At 38.9% G+C, this 17,551-nt stretch overlaps 1 protein-coding gene across 7 annotated transcripts in view; it reads right to left on the bottom strand.

The window, feature by feature from the left end:
• The window catches only part of VPS41 (VPS41 subunit of HOPS complex), a 112,149-nt gene that overhangs the window by 56,228 nt on the left and 38,370 nt on the right, over nucleotides 1-17,551 (bottom strand). For all 7 annotated transcript variants that reach the window (XM_054189919.1, XM_054189924.1, XM_054189920.1 and 4 more), the window contains 3 exons: nucleotides 12,511-12,585; nucleotides 6,869-6,931; nucleotides 5,642-5,707 (listed from right to left, as the gene is read on the bottom strand). In XM_054189919.1, the coding sequence (XP_054045894.1) occupies nucleotides 5,642-5,707; nucleotides 6,869-6,931; nucleotides 12,511-12,585 (204 nt within the window). The remainder of the gene's footprint in view (nucleotides 1-5,641; nucleotides 5,708-6,868; nucleotides 6,932-12,510; nucleotides 12,586-17,551) is intronic.

The raw sequence follows: 17,551 nt of genomic DNA, 5'->3' as shown, positions 1-17,551 counted from the left end.
CGCCACAAAACGCGGTTGTCTAAGGAGCTGGGGTGTGGATGGAGGGGAGGGCAGGAGGTGCAGTCGAGGGAAATCAAGCAAAGAGGCAGTGGCAGACAACAGCAGCATTGGGAGGGAAGCGATGGCAACGGTGAGACACAGAACAGGAGCTGCTGCTCCTGTTCATGGACAGAGAAGTTAGAAATTTTGAGACACTTAATACAAACAAATGCCATAGGACTTTTATTAGGCTGTATTTTTTAATAACTCAACTGCTAGATTCCAGCTGTTCACAAAGAGCTACAGAATTAACACCTTGGAAAGCCAGTCCTGCAGCCTTGCAGGCAGAGACACAAGCTCTCACACATTTCATATATTTAGATCCTCTTTGCTTGCCACCTCAGGCAATGAAAAAAGTTTTCTACGCAGACGTTTGCAAAACACACGACTATAGATTACACGCACACAGGACTATGGTCCATTCTTTCTTTACACAAAACAAATTTGTTTGTTACAGCACAAGGAGAATTTTTTGGTTTTCACAATAAAGAAGAAATGCACATCCAAATAATGATAAAAAAAAAGAAATGTAAGCCAAATAATCTTCCTATTAAGCAAGGAGCACATCACTAGATATCAAAGTCTCATCTGCTCAATAATACGGGATACATCTGGGCATTATACATCGCGGCATGCGAATCACAGACCCGTATCATTGTGGCTTCCTTGCTGCTATAGTTTGTTTCCTGCTTATGGTAAATTATCCAATGCATGGACAGAAATTGCCATAGTATTTACTCTTTCCTCACTTAAACCAGACCTTTGAGTATTTACTGACTGACGTTATATAGCTTACAAAGCAATCTGCCTTTCTTGTCTGGTGCTCTTCTACCCAACATAATGCCAAACAGCTGACTATCTGCTTTCTAAAAATGGACTGTGCTGCAAACAGCATCCTGACAATTTAATAATTTGTCAAAGTAGTCCAACCAGTTATTATGAAGTACATATCATAGGGTTCAGAGGTAAAGGTCATCTACTTACTCACAAAGGAAAGTGCATCTGCTGACACTAAAAAGCAGACAATTAAAAAAAAATAAAAATCTGTGACATTCCCTGGCAGGCTTGACTTTAACATACAAATTCCACTGCTTGTAACAGGAGCTGCAGATCCCCAAGCACGCTATTTCTCTTCCCGCTTGTGCATTGTTTGCAATCGCTAGCCTTTCTCTGTATATGACATTGTTCCACCCGGAGTGGAAAGGAATTTAGATCGTCTTGTTTCACGTCTCAGGCAGTAGACACTGGGGGTCCAGTCCAGGATTCTAACATTGAAATAGTATTTTAAATCTTTCTTTTTTTTTTAATAGTGAAAAATTTGCCCCAAGTAACACTAAATCCTTTCTGCTTTTATAACAGATGAAGAAAAGAGAGTAATGTTTAAGCATGGGCATTGATATGCTCAGATGCTAATTCTGGGAGGATAAACGGGTCAAATATGTTCAGACACATCTACATTTGAAAACTAGTTCTTATAGCATATCTTCTCCAGCAAAAGAAATACAGACCCCATCAAAAATATGTTTTCATATCTATTTCCACCATATATATATTATATAAATATATTACATAGATATGGACCCAGACAGATATAAAGATGTGACTGCTGACAGTCACAGGGTAAATTTTCAGTTTTATCTTGGTTCCCTAGCCCCTAAAATGGTTCAGATTGGATACTCAAATAACACTTATTATACAAAATGCATATCCTAGGAAAACGAGAAGGCCAGATCCTTTAAGATACTGAATATTCTCTTCCATACTGGCTTCAGACTTAATTTGGTTAATTGTGCTGGGTCCCCACTACCATGCTGGGTACAGAACACCTCCAAAAAACTTCATTGGTACACATTCATCAGAGTGACTCCAGAGGATTCACTCTCCTAGGAATTTTACCACAAAAACCTTTATGACTTGTTATTGATGTTAGTCAAAACATGAAATAAGGAGTCTCATCAATGCTTCTGCCAAGAAAGAAACCTCAAGTTGTCCTGCTCTCTCCTAAGTTATCTTTACATAAGATGGAGCAGCTGATAACTTGACTTTGGAACTGAAATATCCTTCAGTCTTCTCCCTTTGTCAGTTCTGCTTCTTTAACCCTCTGGATATAATGGACACTTAGACTTTGTAATAATGTTCATTTAGCTGATGTGTTGGGAAAGACCAGCACTCTAACAGTTAAATAAAGAACACCTTGTTTTCAGCTTTACCACCCTCATTTAGTTGGCTTTTACCCTGTTATTTTTTAAGATTAGACCCTGTTTTAAAAGGTAGAAGGTTACGGCCTTCAATAGCACAGTATTTGTCTTTTGCCTTGCTTTCAAGCTCTACTGTCTGCTCTGGAGGAATGCCCTGTTATTTACAATATACGGTATTATTATTTCAGGGTGACCATCATCTGCCAAGTCATCACAATGGTGCTGTAGTTAATTGCTGAGATAAGGGAGAGGGGAGCAGGGAAGCACCTCTATTTAGCATGGCACCTATTGCTTCTCGCTGTGATTGTGTCAATGTTTCCACAGTACCCGCCTTATTTCTAGGCACACATAACATTCATTCATTGAAAAAAAGGGGATGCAAAAAAGCTTTTCCATACCAAAATAAAAGGCAATGCTATTATCCCCAAGCTTAATGAAAGTTCTTTACTTTTAAAAACTAGTACTTCAGTAAGCAAAGAATTTTAATCGGCTAATTAGTTCATAATACAACTTAGAGAAAAAACACTCATAAAAGCCTCTAGTACATGCCTAGTTAAGCAACTGTATAAACATATGCATGGTAAAGTTAAGCTTCCAACAATCTTCAGTGGTTTAAACAGTTACCCCAGGGAGCACTGCTCTTAAGTCAGCTTTAGGTTAGGCTGAGCTTCTAAGACATGGCAAATCTCAGCATCACAAAACTATTCACCCAAGTTCCAAACATCCACCTGTGTTAGGAACCGAGGATCTGCACAGCACATCCCTGAAACACATCACTTAGCTTTTTCCCCACTCTCTACATTGTTTTTTTTAAAAGAGATTGTTGCTCACCTAGAACATTTGCAGAATGCTCTGCAGTGGATCTTCGAATAGAAAAGTATATTTTTTATACATTTTATATTGTTCTGAAGAACTGCATATTCTCAAAAAAATTAAGGAGCTGGTAATTTACAGTTATAGCCCCCCTACCCCATTCATTAAGGATCATACTGAGGCAGATGCTTGGGTATAAAATTAATAAATTTAAGCCGATCTTAAATTGGTTTTTTGAGATGAGACAAAACAGAGTGTTGAGGTCAGGAGGGCAAGTTATTGCTTCCTGTGTGCATGTGTGGCTTGGCTTTTTTATTTTGTTCACTGTAAACCAAAATCAGCATGAAATGCAGGTGGGAAATCAAGAACATCTTCTCATATTCTGAGACAACAATGTTCACAATGCAACTAAAGGGGTTTGAAGAAGCGACCCGGATTTCTTTCTGGGTCCTTTTGTCTGTTACCTTAATGAACAATTAAAAGAAACCCAAACATTTAAAATGCTAATGTACATTATGTCACCACCTCCCAGAACAACAAAAAACAAAGGCAGACCCCAAAACCCTTTGGGCAAAGAGTTCACACACTTCACACTATGTTTTTGAATGCAGCTTAGGCAAGGAGCATAGCCTGAGGGCCATAAGCAAAGCTTTTCTCTTAAACTTAATCCAAAATGAGGACAGCCTTACCTCCATCCTTATTGCTGTCCCTGCCTTGGTGTGGTTGGGGAAGACAGGCAGCATGCCTCCCCACCACTGCCAGCTATCAGCTATGAGGTCGCTGTTGTCCCTGCAAAAGCTAGAAGCGCAGAGAGCTCAGGAGCTACAGGAGGTCCCGTCCCACTCCCCGAAGGAGCTCACCCAGAGCTCCTGGAGCAACCTCCAGACACAGGGAGAGAGATGCGAGGTCCGATGCTTCAGCTTGCTTCTCCTCACTCTTGTGGACCAACTCCCCGTTGCCTGCTGCCCCCATACAGCCCTCCGACTTTACACTTAAGGAGAGGTGTTAATAAAAAGCAGGGATGTTTTTCAAGGCCCTTTTCTTTTCAGAAAAAGAACAAAAATATTCTTTGCTAAATAAGTAGGCGGAATTTAACTTTCTGAATTTTCACAGAGCATTTTATTGTTGCCTTCATATGAGCACACAAGCTCCTTTTGGAGGAGAGAAGAAAAGGGGAAGGGCTTCTACCACAAGGATAAGAGGTTTTATTTGTTGGTTTTATGTATCAATAAAATCAAATTACAGGTGTCGAGGGACATTTATTTCAATGCTAAATACCTTATGTTAAGATGTCAATTAAAGTTTTCCTGAAGAGAAAAGTTCCTCAGCAAAAAATGAATGCATTAAGAACGAGTATACCATTCCCCAGAGGACAGAATATAAAACAACCTGTCAAGTAATCAAAGATAACCAAAGAGAATGTGTTAACTCCCTGATGTTTTTTTCTGTTCGGCATCAGGTGAATGCAAGCTCTTTTACCACCTGACGGTACTCTGTTCTATTAATTCCCTGCTTCACTCTTTCCATACCCCTTTTATCAGCACTAAAAAGCTTCACAAACTGGTGGCTGACAAAGACATACACTGACTGTGCATTATTTTAAGGACAACACCAACTCCGACCAGCCAGCAAAAGCTGTCAAGCCTACACGCCACTTAAAAAGCGAAATAAAACACCGCTATGCTTTGAAACATATTGAACTGTTAATGAAAATTAAGTTGTATTCAGCACTAGAAGTCTGTATTTCTTACATGTTGGTAAGGGAGAGCCGTAGTATTCGGTTTGATGCATCTATAAGTGAGGATGGTTCATCCTTAAGTCATAAGAGAAGTCAACAGGAAAATTCCATGAATTCAAGAAACTGTTAAAAATCAAACTTTTCCTGTTTTGACTGAAAATATGCAATGTGATAGAAGATACACGTAGGACCTGGAAACAGCTGTAATCTGGAAGGCGGAATTGCACCCTACACCAATAAGACACCTAATGCACATTTAAGATAACAACTGCCCCAAGTAGAAGACTTCACACAGATACAAATACTTAAAAAAGTGGGAGCTCTACTCTACCAAGAGCTCCCCTGAATTACTTTCAAAACAAAGAAAAAAAAACCCCAAAAACCCCACACAACGAACAATAACTGATGAAGATACCTGTGTTTGTTTACTTTAAAAAGAAAACGAAAAAAATGAAACAAAAAAATCACCCACAAGTAAATCAAAAGAAAAATCTCAAAGACCAAGATGAACACGCATTGTAAAAGATCAGTATTAAGGTCTAACGTCTGCTCCCACTTCAACAAATTAAAATGAATAGAGAATATGTGGCTTACGAAATTCAAATGACTACATAGAGAAAAGTATTTCGACTCTGAAACTCAACTTGTTGCAACACATTTCTAACATTAAAAGTGCACTTCTCCCCCTGGAATCAGTCTTAATTAAGAAAGAATGTTTTGCAATACAATGCATAAAGAGAAGGAAAAAGCAGCTTTTTTTCTCTAGGTGTTAAAAATCACATTCACAGCCTTCTGAGCTATTTTTAAAAGCTGTTTAAAGATAGCCTAAGTTCATTGCACTATGATTACTTACCTTTTTCCCTCCTGTTACAAATTGCTTGAAGTGGGATCTTACAAAATGAGGATGAACAGCAACAATCTGAAGGGGAGGGGAGAGAAGGGAAAAAGAAAAAGAAAAAAGAGACACAATTGTGGCTTAAATAAGAGTTTACAAGGAGCACCACATCACTTTTTAAACTAGATAACCGTTTGCCAAATATCAAGTATTACAGCCAGGTTCTTTCTCTGAAGTACAGCTTAGTTGTTTCAGACATCTCTGTTTTTCCTAGAAAAAATTCTCCATATTATATGGCATGTGACAAGTCACCCACCTGACACTGAGGCCCACGTTACATCGAACGACTACTTTTTTTGCACAGCAGGCAGCAGAATTAGGACTGTGCAGCATAGGACTGCTGTGAGAAAGGGTTACCCCACTTAAGTCTTGTTTGGGCCCTGCCTAGAGGGCACGCACACCTCAGCCCCGTCACAGGAAAACCTCGTGTAGCATCAATGTACCTTAAACAGCCTCTTTGCCCTATGTGTTACAAGTCAAGTGTGGGAGATCCAGCTGTAAGAGCAGTAAGGCCCTAAGAGGCAAGTGAGTCGCATCCAATGTGTGCGAAAACTTAACGACCTCATTCCTTTTTTCGCCCCCAAGAGCAGCTGCGACATGGAAAACCCCAAGCAGCAAAATGCAATTATTTGCCCGCACCACCTTTCCTGCTGCAAGAAACATTTCTTGTTAAAATACCCTAGATCTTCCCATACGCCTAGTAGAGGCGGTTTATCAAAGGCCAGGCAGCCACATGGGTCTCAAGCAGAGTATAACTGAAGTTTTCCCTTCAGACAGGGTACATCAGCACCACCACCCATTGCCTTATGCCGAGGTAGGTTTAACGGATATGAATTGGTTGCAAAATATTGATCTCACAGTCAGCAGAACCCTCAGAATTTGTATCACACGATCTACAAAGAAAGAAATGCATTGAGACAGGTAACAGCTGAAACAGGACAATTTCTCTTTCGCGTTGCCTTTTGTATTTGAAAACTCACTAATACTTCTTACAAAACCAAAATCGGCTTTCTTCCTGCCTAACCAGATCAAAAGCTTTTATATTGAGATAGATAACTATTGTCTAGTGACTCGAATAATATTACAAGGAAGCGGTATTCCTCTCTCTCATTTAGATTCAATGTGACCTTTCTGGTATTAAAGACAACACCACCACAATTGCTAAAGATTAAAACAAGCACTTACTTTAATAGGGCAGTCAAACGTTTCATGAAACTCTTCCGCCGAATACAATCCAAACACCTGTACCTAAAGAAGTATATAATAAAACCAAAAATATTTACCTAATAACCACTTGACAATTAAAGGTGAATGTAAATCACTAACAACTAGAAGATTAATTTGAATGCTAACAGTTACATCTTTTTTCCTAAAGAAAAAAAAAGTAATATTTAAAAATTCATAATTAATTGGGACATCTTGGGCTTCTATTATGGCATATCTCTAAATACTTGCAGCAGTGCAAAAGTACTTATTTGAATCTTTTTCTTTCTTTTTTTTTTGTTTTTTGTTACAAACAAAGCAAAAACCTACAAGTTCCTTTTGCTTTAGGGTGATCAAATCTGTTTAACAGATACTGATCTAAGTAAGGTAAAAGCAACATAATAACATTCAGGGGAAGATAAATTAAAATCTCTTCCTTTCTGAGAAAGAACTGTAGGATTTTTCCCCTCCAAGCAATACAGGGCTTACACAAGAAAAAAGAAATTTGTGCCAATAAAGCAAAACCAGCCTGAAAACCAAGTCCCATATGTTTCTTGGCATCCTTTCCTCCTCCCAAGTGCATTCAGTGCTATTTTGTTTTAGTCTATCGCCACTGGAAATGTCTTTCTCTGAAGATTCCTCCCTTCTCATCTATGTTGATGCCTCAGTGCATTTAATAGTTAGCACTGAAGTTGTAACTATAGGTCATCAGAATATCTATCAGAATTAATCCATCTGAAGAAGCCTCAACATCAAAAAAAAACCAACCAAAAACCAAAATCCAAACCCCAAAAGTATGTTTCTACTGTCAAGAGAATTAACAGATTTTTAAATATTTTCTTCCTTTTACTTATAGAACAGGTACAGAGGTTTCAAGTGTTAAGAAATATTATTAGACTTAGATGCTATGAGTATGGAATAGGGTCTCTCAAGCTTTTTGTAAGTACAGCCCTTTGGGCTCATGTCTCTTCATCCAACATGCAACGTTCCCTTCCCCAATTCCCAGATGAGACAGTTGAGAACTCAGTTCCTGCAGAACTTAGGAGTAAAATGGGGGTGAAGACTTACGGCCAGGAATTAGCAATTGATTTAATAATTATGATTTCCACAAAGAATAATAACTGGTTTGCTTTTTCATTATGACTTTAAGAGGTTTCCACCCACTACCAGAAGCTGTTAGAACAACATCAGCTCAGCATGGATGGACACCCATGGAGCAATCATCGAAAAACCGTATCTGACAGCAAATCCACTTTAGAATGTTCTCAGACAGATTTAGTCATTCATCCTTATTTTCTGGAAAAGGTAATCCCTTAAGTAAGTCTGCTTTGCATGTTCAACAAGTTGGACTCAAGGATTTAAGAGATCTTTTAAATTTATTTTTTTCCTTTCTTCCCATCTCCATTTTGATTCTTTCAGGGGGGAAACCAAAAAATAATAGTAACAAAAAATAAAAAAAAACCCCACTTGACAAAGATCTGCAGAAAGCCACTAAATACCAGTAATAGGCCACAAAAAGTGAGGCTTAATGGCTCTAAAAAGATCAGTTCAGAGGACAAGAACCCCCCAAATTCCTGCAGACAGTCAAGGAGACAGTAAAAAAATTAGACTTCAGGTAAACTACAAGAGGAACTAAGCCATCAGCGAGGAACTAAGCCATCCTCAGAGTGGCTCAAAGTTCAGCAGTCTCAGTGAAGTTAAAAACATCTCAAACCACCTCATCTCCCTTTCAAGCTTGTCTCCTGGATACATCTCCTAAGCAGCATTATCAGCTCTGTCCATTACTCATTAGCGAATATACTGCCTCTAACAACACGCTTTAAAAATACTGCTGCATGCACTGTGCAGGGCTGAGCTACTGCTCCAAAGGATTGGAAAAATCAATATTTGGAGACAGTGAGATGTATCGCAAAGCTGTGATTATGTACGGCAACCAAAGGGTTGCGTTTGAGTTGGGCCTGGCTGTAAGCCTAGAAAACCTTCGGGCTGATGTCTAGGGGATTTTGTTTTCTGGGTTTCTGTTTTCATCTGTTGGCACAGCATAACCAATGCAACAGACTAAACCAGATAAGAAATGGAGGAAAGAGAAAATAAGACAGAGAGAAGAAAGGAGGAAGAAAAAGAATAGATGGGAGTTAAAACACAACACTGCAAGTTCCATGGGAGCAGAATCCTCAAAAATGACAAAACATCCCTCTCAAATTAAAACTAATTATTTAAAATTAACATTAGCAACAGTGCCTTCAACATTTTCATAATACTGCATTGAACACGGCAATATGATATTCCTTTAAGAGTCTGAAAACAAAATGGAGCCAGTTAACTAAAGAGGAAAAAACAACTCAGCATAAAATACATACTATCATGTTTACTCTAGGGACACCATATAACAGTTTATTACTTCTTAATGTCTTTTATTCTTCAGAGAGAAAGTGATTCTTTTCATATTACAAACCTATATTGGATTTATCTATTTCTACGTTCTATCCCCACTCAGCTCAAGATGGTTTTGGGTAGCTAGAAAAAGGATTTGATGAGAGTCCACTACATTTTACCAGTCATGTTCAATTTTAAATATCCAGAACCCACCACTCCAGTGCATCCAGACTTAGCTCTTTAGTTGCTTCTACGTGTGGAAGAAGCAGCCAACCTTCAGCGACCAAAAGGCAGGAAAACAAACACGTTTTATCTACAAGCCACATTTCTTGAAAAATGATCAATGTAATACTTCAAGGATATTCTTAACGTAGATGTTGTTACAGGCACTAAACATGACACTAAAACATGTAAACACATGGGTTTTCAATATAATTTATATTTCTTTGTATATGAAGATGCAAGTTTTTCAAGACAGCATACAAGTAGGCAAAAAACTAACCAAAACAACCTCCACAATTCTGAAGCTGCAAGCCTGCTTCCCCTTGCATTTATTGCAGCACCAAAATTCTCCTCTTATACCCTAACATTTCAACACCCAGCCATTTTCCCCAGCCAGTGGCCAGACTAGAGCGGTGGATGTGGCTTTGATTTCTGTTCCTTCCCATGCCGGCGGTGACCAGCTGCTGTTGAGTCCATTGGTTCAAAGAACCAAACATGCAGTACAGGACAGCTGCAACTGGCTCCCAAAGCACTTGTTGGCCATATACGACATACAGGTGCCAGGTTTTGACATTAGGTCTGGATGTCGCCCAACAAGAAGATGGTTACGGAATTGCAACATGCTGCTATGCCCCCCTTCCAGTCAACATGGGTAGTCCAAATCTAGTCTGAGAGTGGGTGAAGTAAGAAAAAAGTAGTACAATAAAATACATCAGACAGCAGAACAGATACAAGGAGGGGGTTCTCATAAGGCCTTCCTTCAAGAAGACAAACGGGTTTCCATCTCCCTCATACTGGATCCACTTTGATATGGGAAAATGCACTCCCTGCATATTTCAAAAATCTTTTGCAGTGCTCCAGAGGACCATTAATTGGTAGAAAATACTTGCATCAACCCAAATGGCTCAAAATTCACAGGTCTTTTTATTATACCCTTTTTTGTTTAAAACCGATTCAAGAAAACTAAGTTATTTTAACTTTTTCAAAACAAAAGGATTTCACTATTTTTACTTATTTATCTGCGTTAATGACATCTTTGCAACAACTTGTACAAGTGTTTAACTTCCCACTGTAGTAAGGAAAAAGCTATAAGGAGTGTAAAGTTACACTTTTGTTATGACCCAGCACTAGAGAAGTGCTACATTATTGGGCATGGAATTTCTGCCATTTTCTTATACAGGAGCACAACATACAAGCATGCGTTTTCACCCCTTTTAGAGGTGGATTCTTTCATCAAGACACACCTTTCTGGGTCAAGTGGAAAGTCTAACTTCTAAAACACCCAGATCTTTCAAATCTCCAGATGAGCTTTTCAGTGTAGAATATGGTGAAGCATCAATGTCCCTGGACTCTATGAACGCAAATATGATGGATATTGGACTTGCGATATTCCAGCCCTGTGTCAAAAACATTACCAGAATTAGCCCTGGCTTGGGGACCATAGTTTAGAATGCCTTGTATAGCACGTAATGTCACCTACTGGATCCACGATACCTATTTCACTAAATGAAGAGAGATTCACCATTTAAAGCATGGAGTCTTTTCAAGTACAGCCACATCAGAGTAGGGATTACGGATTTTTGAACATTTCTGAAAACAAATATGTATTTTTAATATGCGTTTAATATATGAAAAATGTGCGTGACTTGTAGTCTCGCTGCAGCATACATATTTTGAGTCAGTAATCCACAGTCACATCTGAGGAGCCCTTACAGCAAGCGCTTGCTGCTCCCCACCATTCAAAACACCCAAACCAACGATGCTAGCTCAACATTTTTATTACCTTGCACAATTACTGACCCTGCCCTTATCTTACTTAGACAATTAGGACACTCTTGCTGTGTTTCTCACAAGCTGTAAAATTCTACAACCCACTTTGATAGGCACTAGTATCCCAATTACTGTGTCAAGATACGGACATCAAGATATCTCTGAGAAACAAAAGGCATGGATACAAAAACTAGCTGCCTGCCTGCTGAGGAAAAAAACCCACATATTTGGAAGGAAAAAACACAAGCGCGTACATTCTAAAGGGACTGTTTCCACATTTTGCCTACTGCAAAATCCACTTTTGTTTTTAATTTATAGAACTTCTACTGCATCCACGCAATGGATGCATCCATTAGGATCACCGACATTCCTCCTCCCCCCCAAGTCTACCCTGTAAGAAATGTTCTCCTCAGTAAGTCAGATGGATATTGAGAAATGATTTAAATGATTTTTAATGCACTGCATTTGTATATGAGCATTATATTAAAAAAGAACCTTAAATACACCCTGTGCATTAGAATTTTATCATTGCAAACCAACATTAGAAGAGACTGCCATCGACTTAAAAACAAAAAAGACATTCTTATAAGTGGAAAATCAATCACCAAAACCACTAAATGTCACAGCTCAACATTCCAGAGAAGCACTGATAATTGTTAGTTATACACTGCACAAATGATATATGTCCTCAGTCAAGGAAGTAGGTGCCAGTTTTTTAGGAAACTGTACATATATTGATTTTACATTTATTTAATGTGGCTGTTGTAAGACACTTTATTCTTCTGATAAACTATGATTGCTTATCAAAAGATTCTATAATTCAAGAGAAACATTCATAACGTGTGTGAAAATGAAAACCACCAGCCCACAGAAATCATGCCCACAAAATCCAATTTTGTGGATTTATAGCAGAAAGGCATTAAACTACTGTCTTGCAGGAACAGCAGAGTAGTCACTGAAGTATAACTGGCACAGCAGTAATGATTAAGGTGACATGTCCTCCTGCCACAGCTGTTAATCAGCTTAATACCAGTTACATTATTGACATTCTTGTAATTACTTTTCCTACGGCACATTTGTGCAAAATATATTTGACTTTAATTTTGAGTATTCAAAGTTTAGCTCAGTTCTCAAAATGGATGGTCAAAGCGTTGGTGCTAAATGCAAGAATTAACTCCACAGGTATCACGATTATCTCCAGTGTAATACTGAGGACTACCTGCTACCTCATTAAATATATAAAGGGTTTGTTGTACCTTGCCATCTTCTGAGCAAACACCCATGTGTTCTCCGCTTTCATCCAGGCTGATCTGATTTATCTTCACTGGGCTCTAGAGAAAGAAAAGAAAAGAAAGAAAAAAAGACTTTTAAAATTGACTTTAACGTTGCATCACCAATCACACGCTTTAATGCCCCCCACACTTCCTGAAATTCACGTGTTAACAGATGTGTAATGTTTAATCGCGTGAACCAAAAAAATCCCACAGAATAGGTATTTCTACGACAATGCCAAAAGACAGCTTTCTTTCCAGCCTTTTGCCTAACCCAAAAACTTGATATTTTTTTCAGTTACGCACCTCGAGGCCCTGGAGCTGCCAGGCTCTCAGTCCTCCTCCTGCGCACCACAGCTGTTCGTCAAGAACCTCTCCCGCTATCAAAACGCAGCATAAAACACGCTGACCACACAAGCATCAAGCCAACTAAAAATTCTTCTGGTTTGGTCTGATAGTTATACTGGTAATTATTTCTTCCTTCAAATCCCTTCTCTTGCTTTCATTTTTGCCTCCAATAATGTTCTCAGAAGCGAGTATTAGAAGGTACTGAAGTGCAATATAGGTATACTCACTCTTAGACAAATACTGACAAAAGCCTGAAGACTGCACTAATGTAATAAATTTTCTTTTCCCTATCCAGATATACTTTTCTTTCTAATCTACAAGGTCATACAGCATCTATTACTGTTTACTTTAGGTTAAACATCTATCCTACCTTAAGTACCAAGGACTAACTTATAACATCATTTGGGTAACGCAATGCATATCCTCTCGCATACAAAACCCCATCCAATTATATTCAAGTACCAAGAACCTTCTTATGTAGCATGATCCTGATTTCACCCTCTGTAACAAATACCTCATCATTTCAAGCATCATTGAACGATCTTCACACAAGTAAGTCTCACTTACACATTTAAGAACAACTTTTCTTACTCTCATAAAATTTTGAATGGATTGAACCACAAAACAGATCACTTCTGTTGTTCTGAGCATGATAAAAGAGAAATCCATCGTATGTTTGTGTCAAAAGAAAGCGTCACTGGAACGGCGCTGGAGTCACGGGGTCACATTAGATGTTACACAACTGTGTCTAAAATATCACAGGTCCTTATATACGCTATGGCAGTTGGAATTACATTAAAAGTGCACAATAAAAAGTTATATAAAAACACACTGTCCAGATGGACTATCTACAGGAGATAAACTGAGGTCTTCTCACAGCCTTTGGAAAGCTTTTCCCCATAATCTTTCATGCACAAAAAAATTCCAACTCGGGGAAATGAAGTTTTCCTCTCTTCCACCTTGAAAAGAATATATGCCCAAATCACATTTCATTTTCCACAAGCTTCTTTCTAATCAAGGTTGAACAACTGAGCCCTGCACTGCAACAGTTGTCTGATGAGTTATGAAAAGGATGGTGCCAGCTTTTTTGCTTTCCTGCTTCCTTGCGTGCAGGAGGCACCACTCTTGGCCTCACTTTGTGTCACCACGGAATGCTACCTGGAAATACCGCAATCACTGCCTATCACAAAGTGGTCTTTCCGCTGTGCACTGTTTACCAAAGAGTTTTCCTTCAAATTTTCCTTGACTTACGCACTCCAAGAGTATTTTCATTTGCCACAGAGCATTTACGCTGACTTGCTGCCTTTCAAAACCAGAAGTGAGTGCATCACTGGCAGTGCAAGCAGCTGGTACACGTTCCCCTGCTGCGTTCCTCCTGACATATTTGGGCGGCGTCAACTGAGGAGCACAGCTCAAGCCCATCAGCCTGCTTGTGCGGTCAACATCCTTGTGAAAACTATGATTCTCAGATGCTACACACCCAGTTGGCTGATTGGACTGGAGGATGCTGAGTAAGGGAAGATATGTCAGTTGTCAGTCTCGCTTTCTAGAAGCTTCACAAAAATTGCCAGCACACGCTTTTATTCCTGCCTTACCTTGAAAATGCCTTTCTAAACTACTGGTGCGCTCATCAAGGTGCAAGAGAAAATTTTGTCATTGTCTAGGGGAAGAAAAATGAAACAAAAAATGCCAGCACATCTCCACCGTTCCCTTTATGAGAAACAATTCTGGCCCCCTGAAAGGACAAGCACTGGAAGTTCAACTGAGTTCATCTTGGAAGAGGAATATGTTTTTGTTCTGGGCTGCCTCTAAGTTGCCATTGCCACAACTTTCTCACAAAGGTTCTTCTCTACTTTTATTACTCTTTAATTGGAAACGCAAAAAGTCCATCTTGAATAACCCCACCTTGACACAGGGTCATACACTAAGGTACAGTGTTCAATTGGCCATGTTATTCTTGTCTCTCCAGCACCTACATTGGCCATCAGGGCTGACATGACAGCAACAGCAGATCTAGCAGCACTCCTGTGTGATGGGCCTTCTTGGAGACACTCTACTGCAACAAAGCCCAGGACAAAAAGAAACAAAAGAGGACACAACAGAAGAGTTTACAGCTCAATTTTACAGTCCACACTGTTCACATTTTGCTGCCAAATGGCTTTGATAAAGTTTGACACTCAAAAAATAAAGTGCAGGAAGTATGGCAAGGTAGACTTTGCAAGTCATCTTCACCTAAAAGTTAAAGACGAGGAGCAGGATGATGGAATTTACCTGTCACACTGTGGTTTGAAAGCCATATGGCACACTTTGGAGATTAAATGTGTCATTGCACTCAGGTAACCAAACAGTGCAGTATTTGCATTTTTCCCACATTAGAAACTATACAAAACTATACACTGTATATAACTGGCAACTTGTTACAAGCCTTCTGCATGCCCAACACCTCTTATCAGTTGCTTTTAACTTCTCCTTTCTCCGATTCTTTTTTTCCTGTTGTCTGCACCATAGACAGATGACAATCTGGAAAGACAAAAGAATTCAACTAAAAGCCGACCTGCTCACTCACAGAAACCTCCATCTAAGTTCCAGCAGGAGACGCTATTCCAGATGATGTACAAGAGGCAGAAAACCCACAGAGCTGAATTGGCACTACTAGCTATTAGCGTGTTCACTGACTTTACCAGTCAGAACTTGCCATGGAGCTCAGAAAGTGACGATAGACCATGAACTTAAAGACAGTTCAATGCATTTTAAAATAAAGTTCCAGCGAGAGTAGCTAATGCCAGGATCTTCTTGTTCAGAGCTGAGTAAGAGTCAAGCCTACCGTTTCCAGAACTACATTCCACTGGAAAGCTGTTTAAGATTTGTATCTAAAACTATCCAGGAAATCAGAAATAAAAGACCACAGATAAAATTCGTACATGTGTTATCTAAACCAAAGTGTTTTTTCTACAATCAGCTCCAATTCATCTTTTCCTATCAATTATTTTTATAAATACACTGCTGTGCCAGTCAGCAAAGTTACTTACCATTTCAAATTCAGTTGCATTTATACTCTGTCAACATCCTGTGGATAATTTTGATATTTCAGAAAAGAGAAGCACAGGTAATTTTGTGGGTTACCCTCCCTCACCTCTTTCTGCTTTTATTTTTTATTTTTATTAAAAGTTATCAACTCAGACACGGAGTTACAACTGTCTTTCCCTTGTGGCTTTTTTAAACCTTATTCCAGCTAACCCACCAAGGAGTTTAATTTGCCTGGTGAAAGAAAACAGGTTTTGTTTTTTACAGTACAGACAATAAATGCCCTTTCTGCAACACCCACCTTTACAGGCCGACAAAAGATGAAGAATCATTCAAGGTTAGAGAGAACACAGGTAGTCACTAACTCATCACAGTACAGAGGACTGATCATTGGATACAGCTGGAACCACGACATGCTTTGGTGTTTGGCCAGCTGACTGTTTTAAAGGTATTTTAGATGGGTGGGGAATAAAACTGCCCAAATTTACAGGCATAATATTTAAAAAAAAAACCAAAAAAACCCAAAAATTAAGAATTACAACAGCAATCCGAGGTCAAAGTGTCAATCTAAAAATTAGGAACATACAATCCATGTAAGTGTTACTCAATTAAGAGATGATCTAATCTTAAACCCCATGCCATAAAACCACAGGCAGCTGCATATAAAATGTTGAGGAAATTACTAGTAATTATTTAATTATCACTACATTAGGTAATCATTTCTTAACCTAATCAGGGCCCCTAGCTTTAGGGAAAACAAGTAAAAACACACAACTTCTTTGAGGTCACAACGATACTTCCAGTACTATGTAAGTAACAGTAATACACATAGTATTTCTAAAGCAACATAATTCAAATCTGGCAATAAGGAAATACACTGAAATGATTAACCTGGGAACAGCTTCAGAATTTCATACAGTGTGGAAGTTCTGGCAAAGAAGGAAGAAACGCCTTCAGCTGAATTTCCATTAGCTGCAGTTTTCTTTCTGATGGAGACATGTTTGGAATTCTGGACAACATAAGTAAGTTTGACTGTTCAAAATCAATAATGTCAAGCTGACACTATAGAACAAAAAAATGTTACCTTAATAGAAGAAAGAAAAGTTTAGGGAGAGGGAGAAAAAGCTAGCAGGCACCTTGCACATAAAGATCTAAAGGCAGGCTTCTGCGAAATCCTAAATTTAAAGGAAAGGAAAATCCAGTATCATCCAACAAATATACCTCATGTGATAATCAATTACCTAATGTAAAATGCTTGAAATAAACGCACTTAGTATGGATTATGTCAGCTCTTCAATTAGGAGTAAATTCACGGCCTCTCAGAAAGCTTCTTTTAATTGTGTTCTTTGTGGCAACTCCTTCTCCCTTGACACTCATCATCAACCCACCTTATACCATCAGTCCCCCAATGGTGAACCTGAGAAATCAATCTGCTAATGTATAATTTGTAAAGCTCCTCTGACTAACAAATGGATAATTGATTCTTTCACAAATGCTGCATCCCAATGGATATGAAGTGGATGAACAAGAAACATAAGACTGGATTTCACTTCAATTCTGTGAGAAATGCAATATTTACAGGCTAGGAATCTAAACGTTTTAATAGCTGCCTGTGACTTCATGCCTTTTAGCCACAGTTAGCAGGCAAGCAACA

The sequence above is a fragment of the Rissa tridactyla genome, chromosome 2 (genome assembly GCF_028500815.1).
Source record: "Rissa tridactyla isolate bRisTri1 chromosome 2, bRisTri1.patW.cur.20221130, whole genome shotgun sequence".
In the NCBI taxonomy this organism is placed as follows: Eukaryota; Metazoa; Chordata; class Aves; order Charadriiformes; family Laridae; genus Rissa; species Rissa tridactyla.
This window is presented reverse-complemented; position numbering and strand designations above follow the sequence as displayed.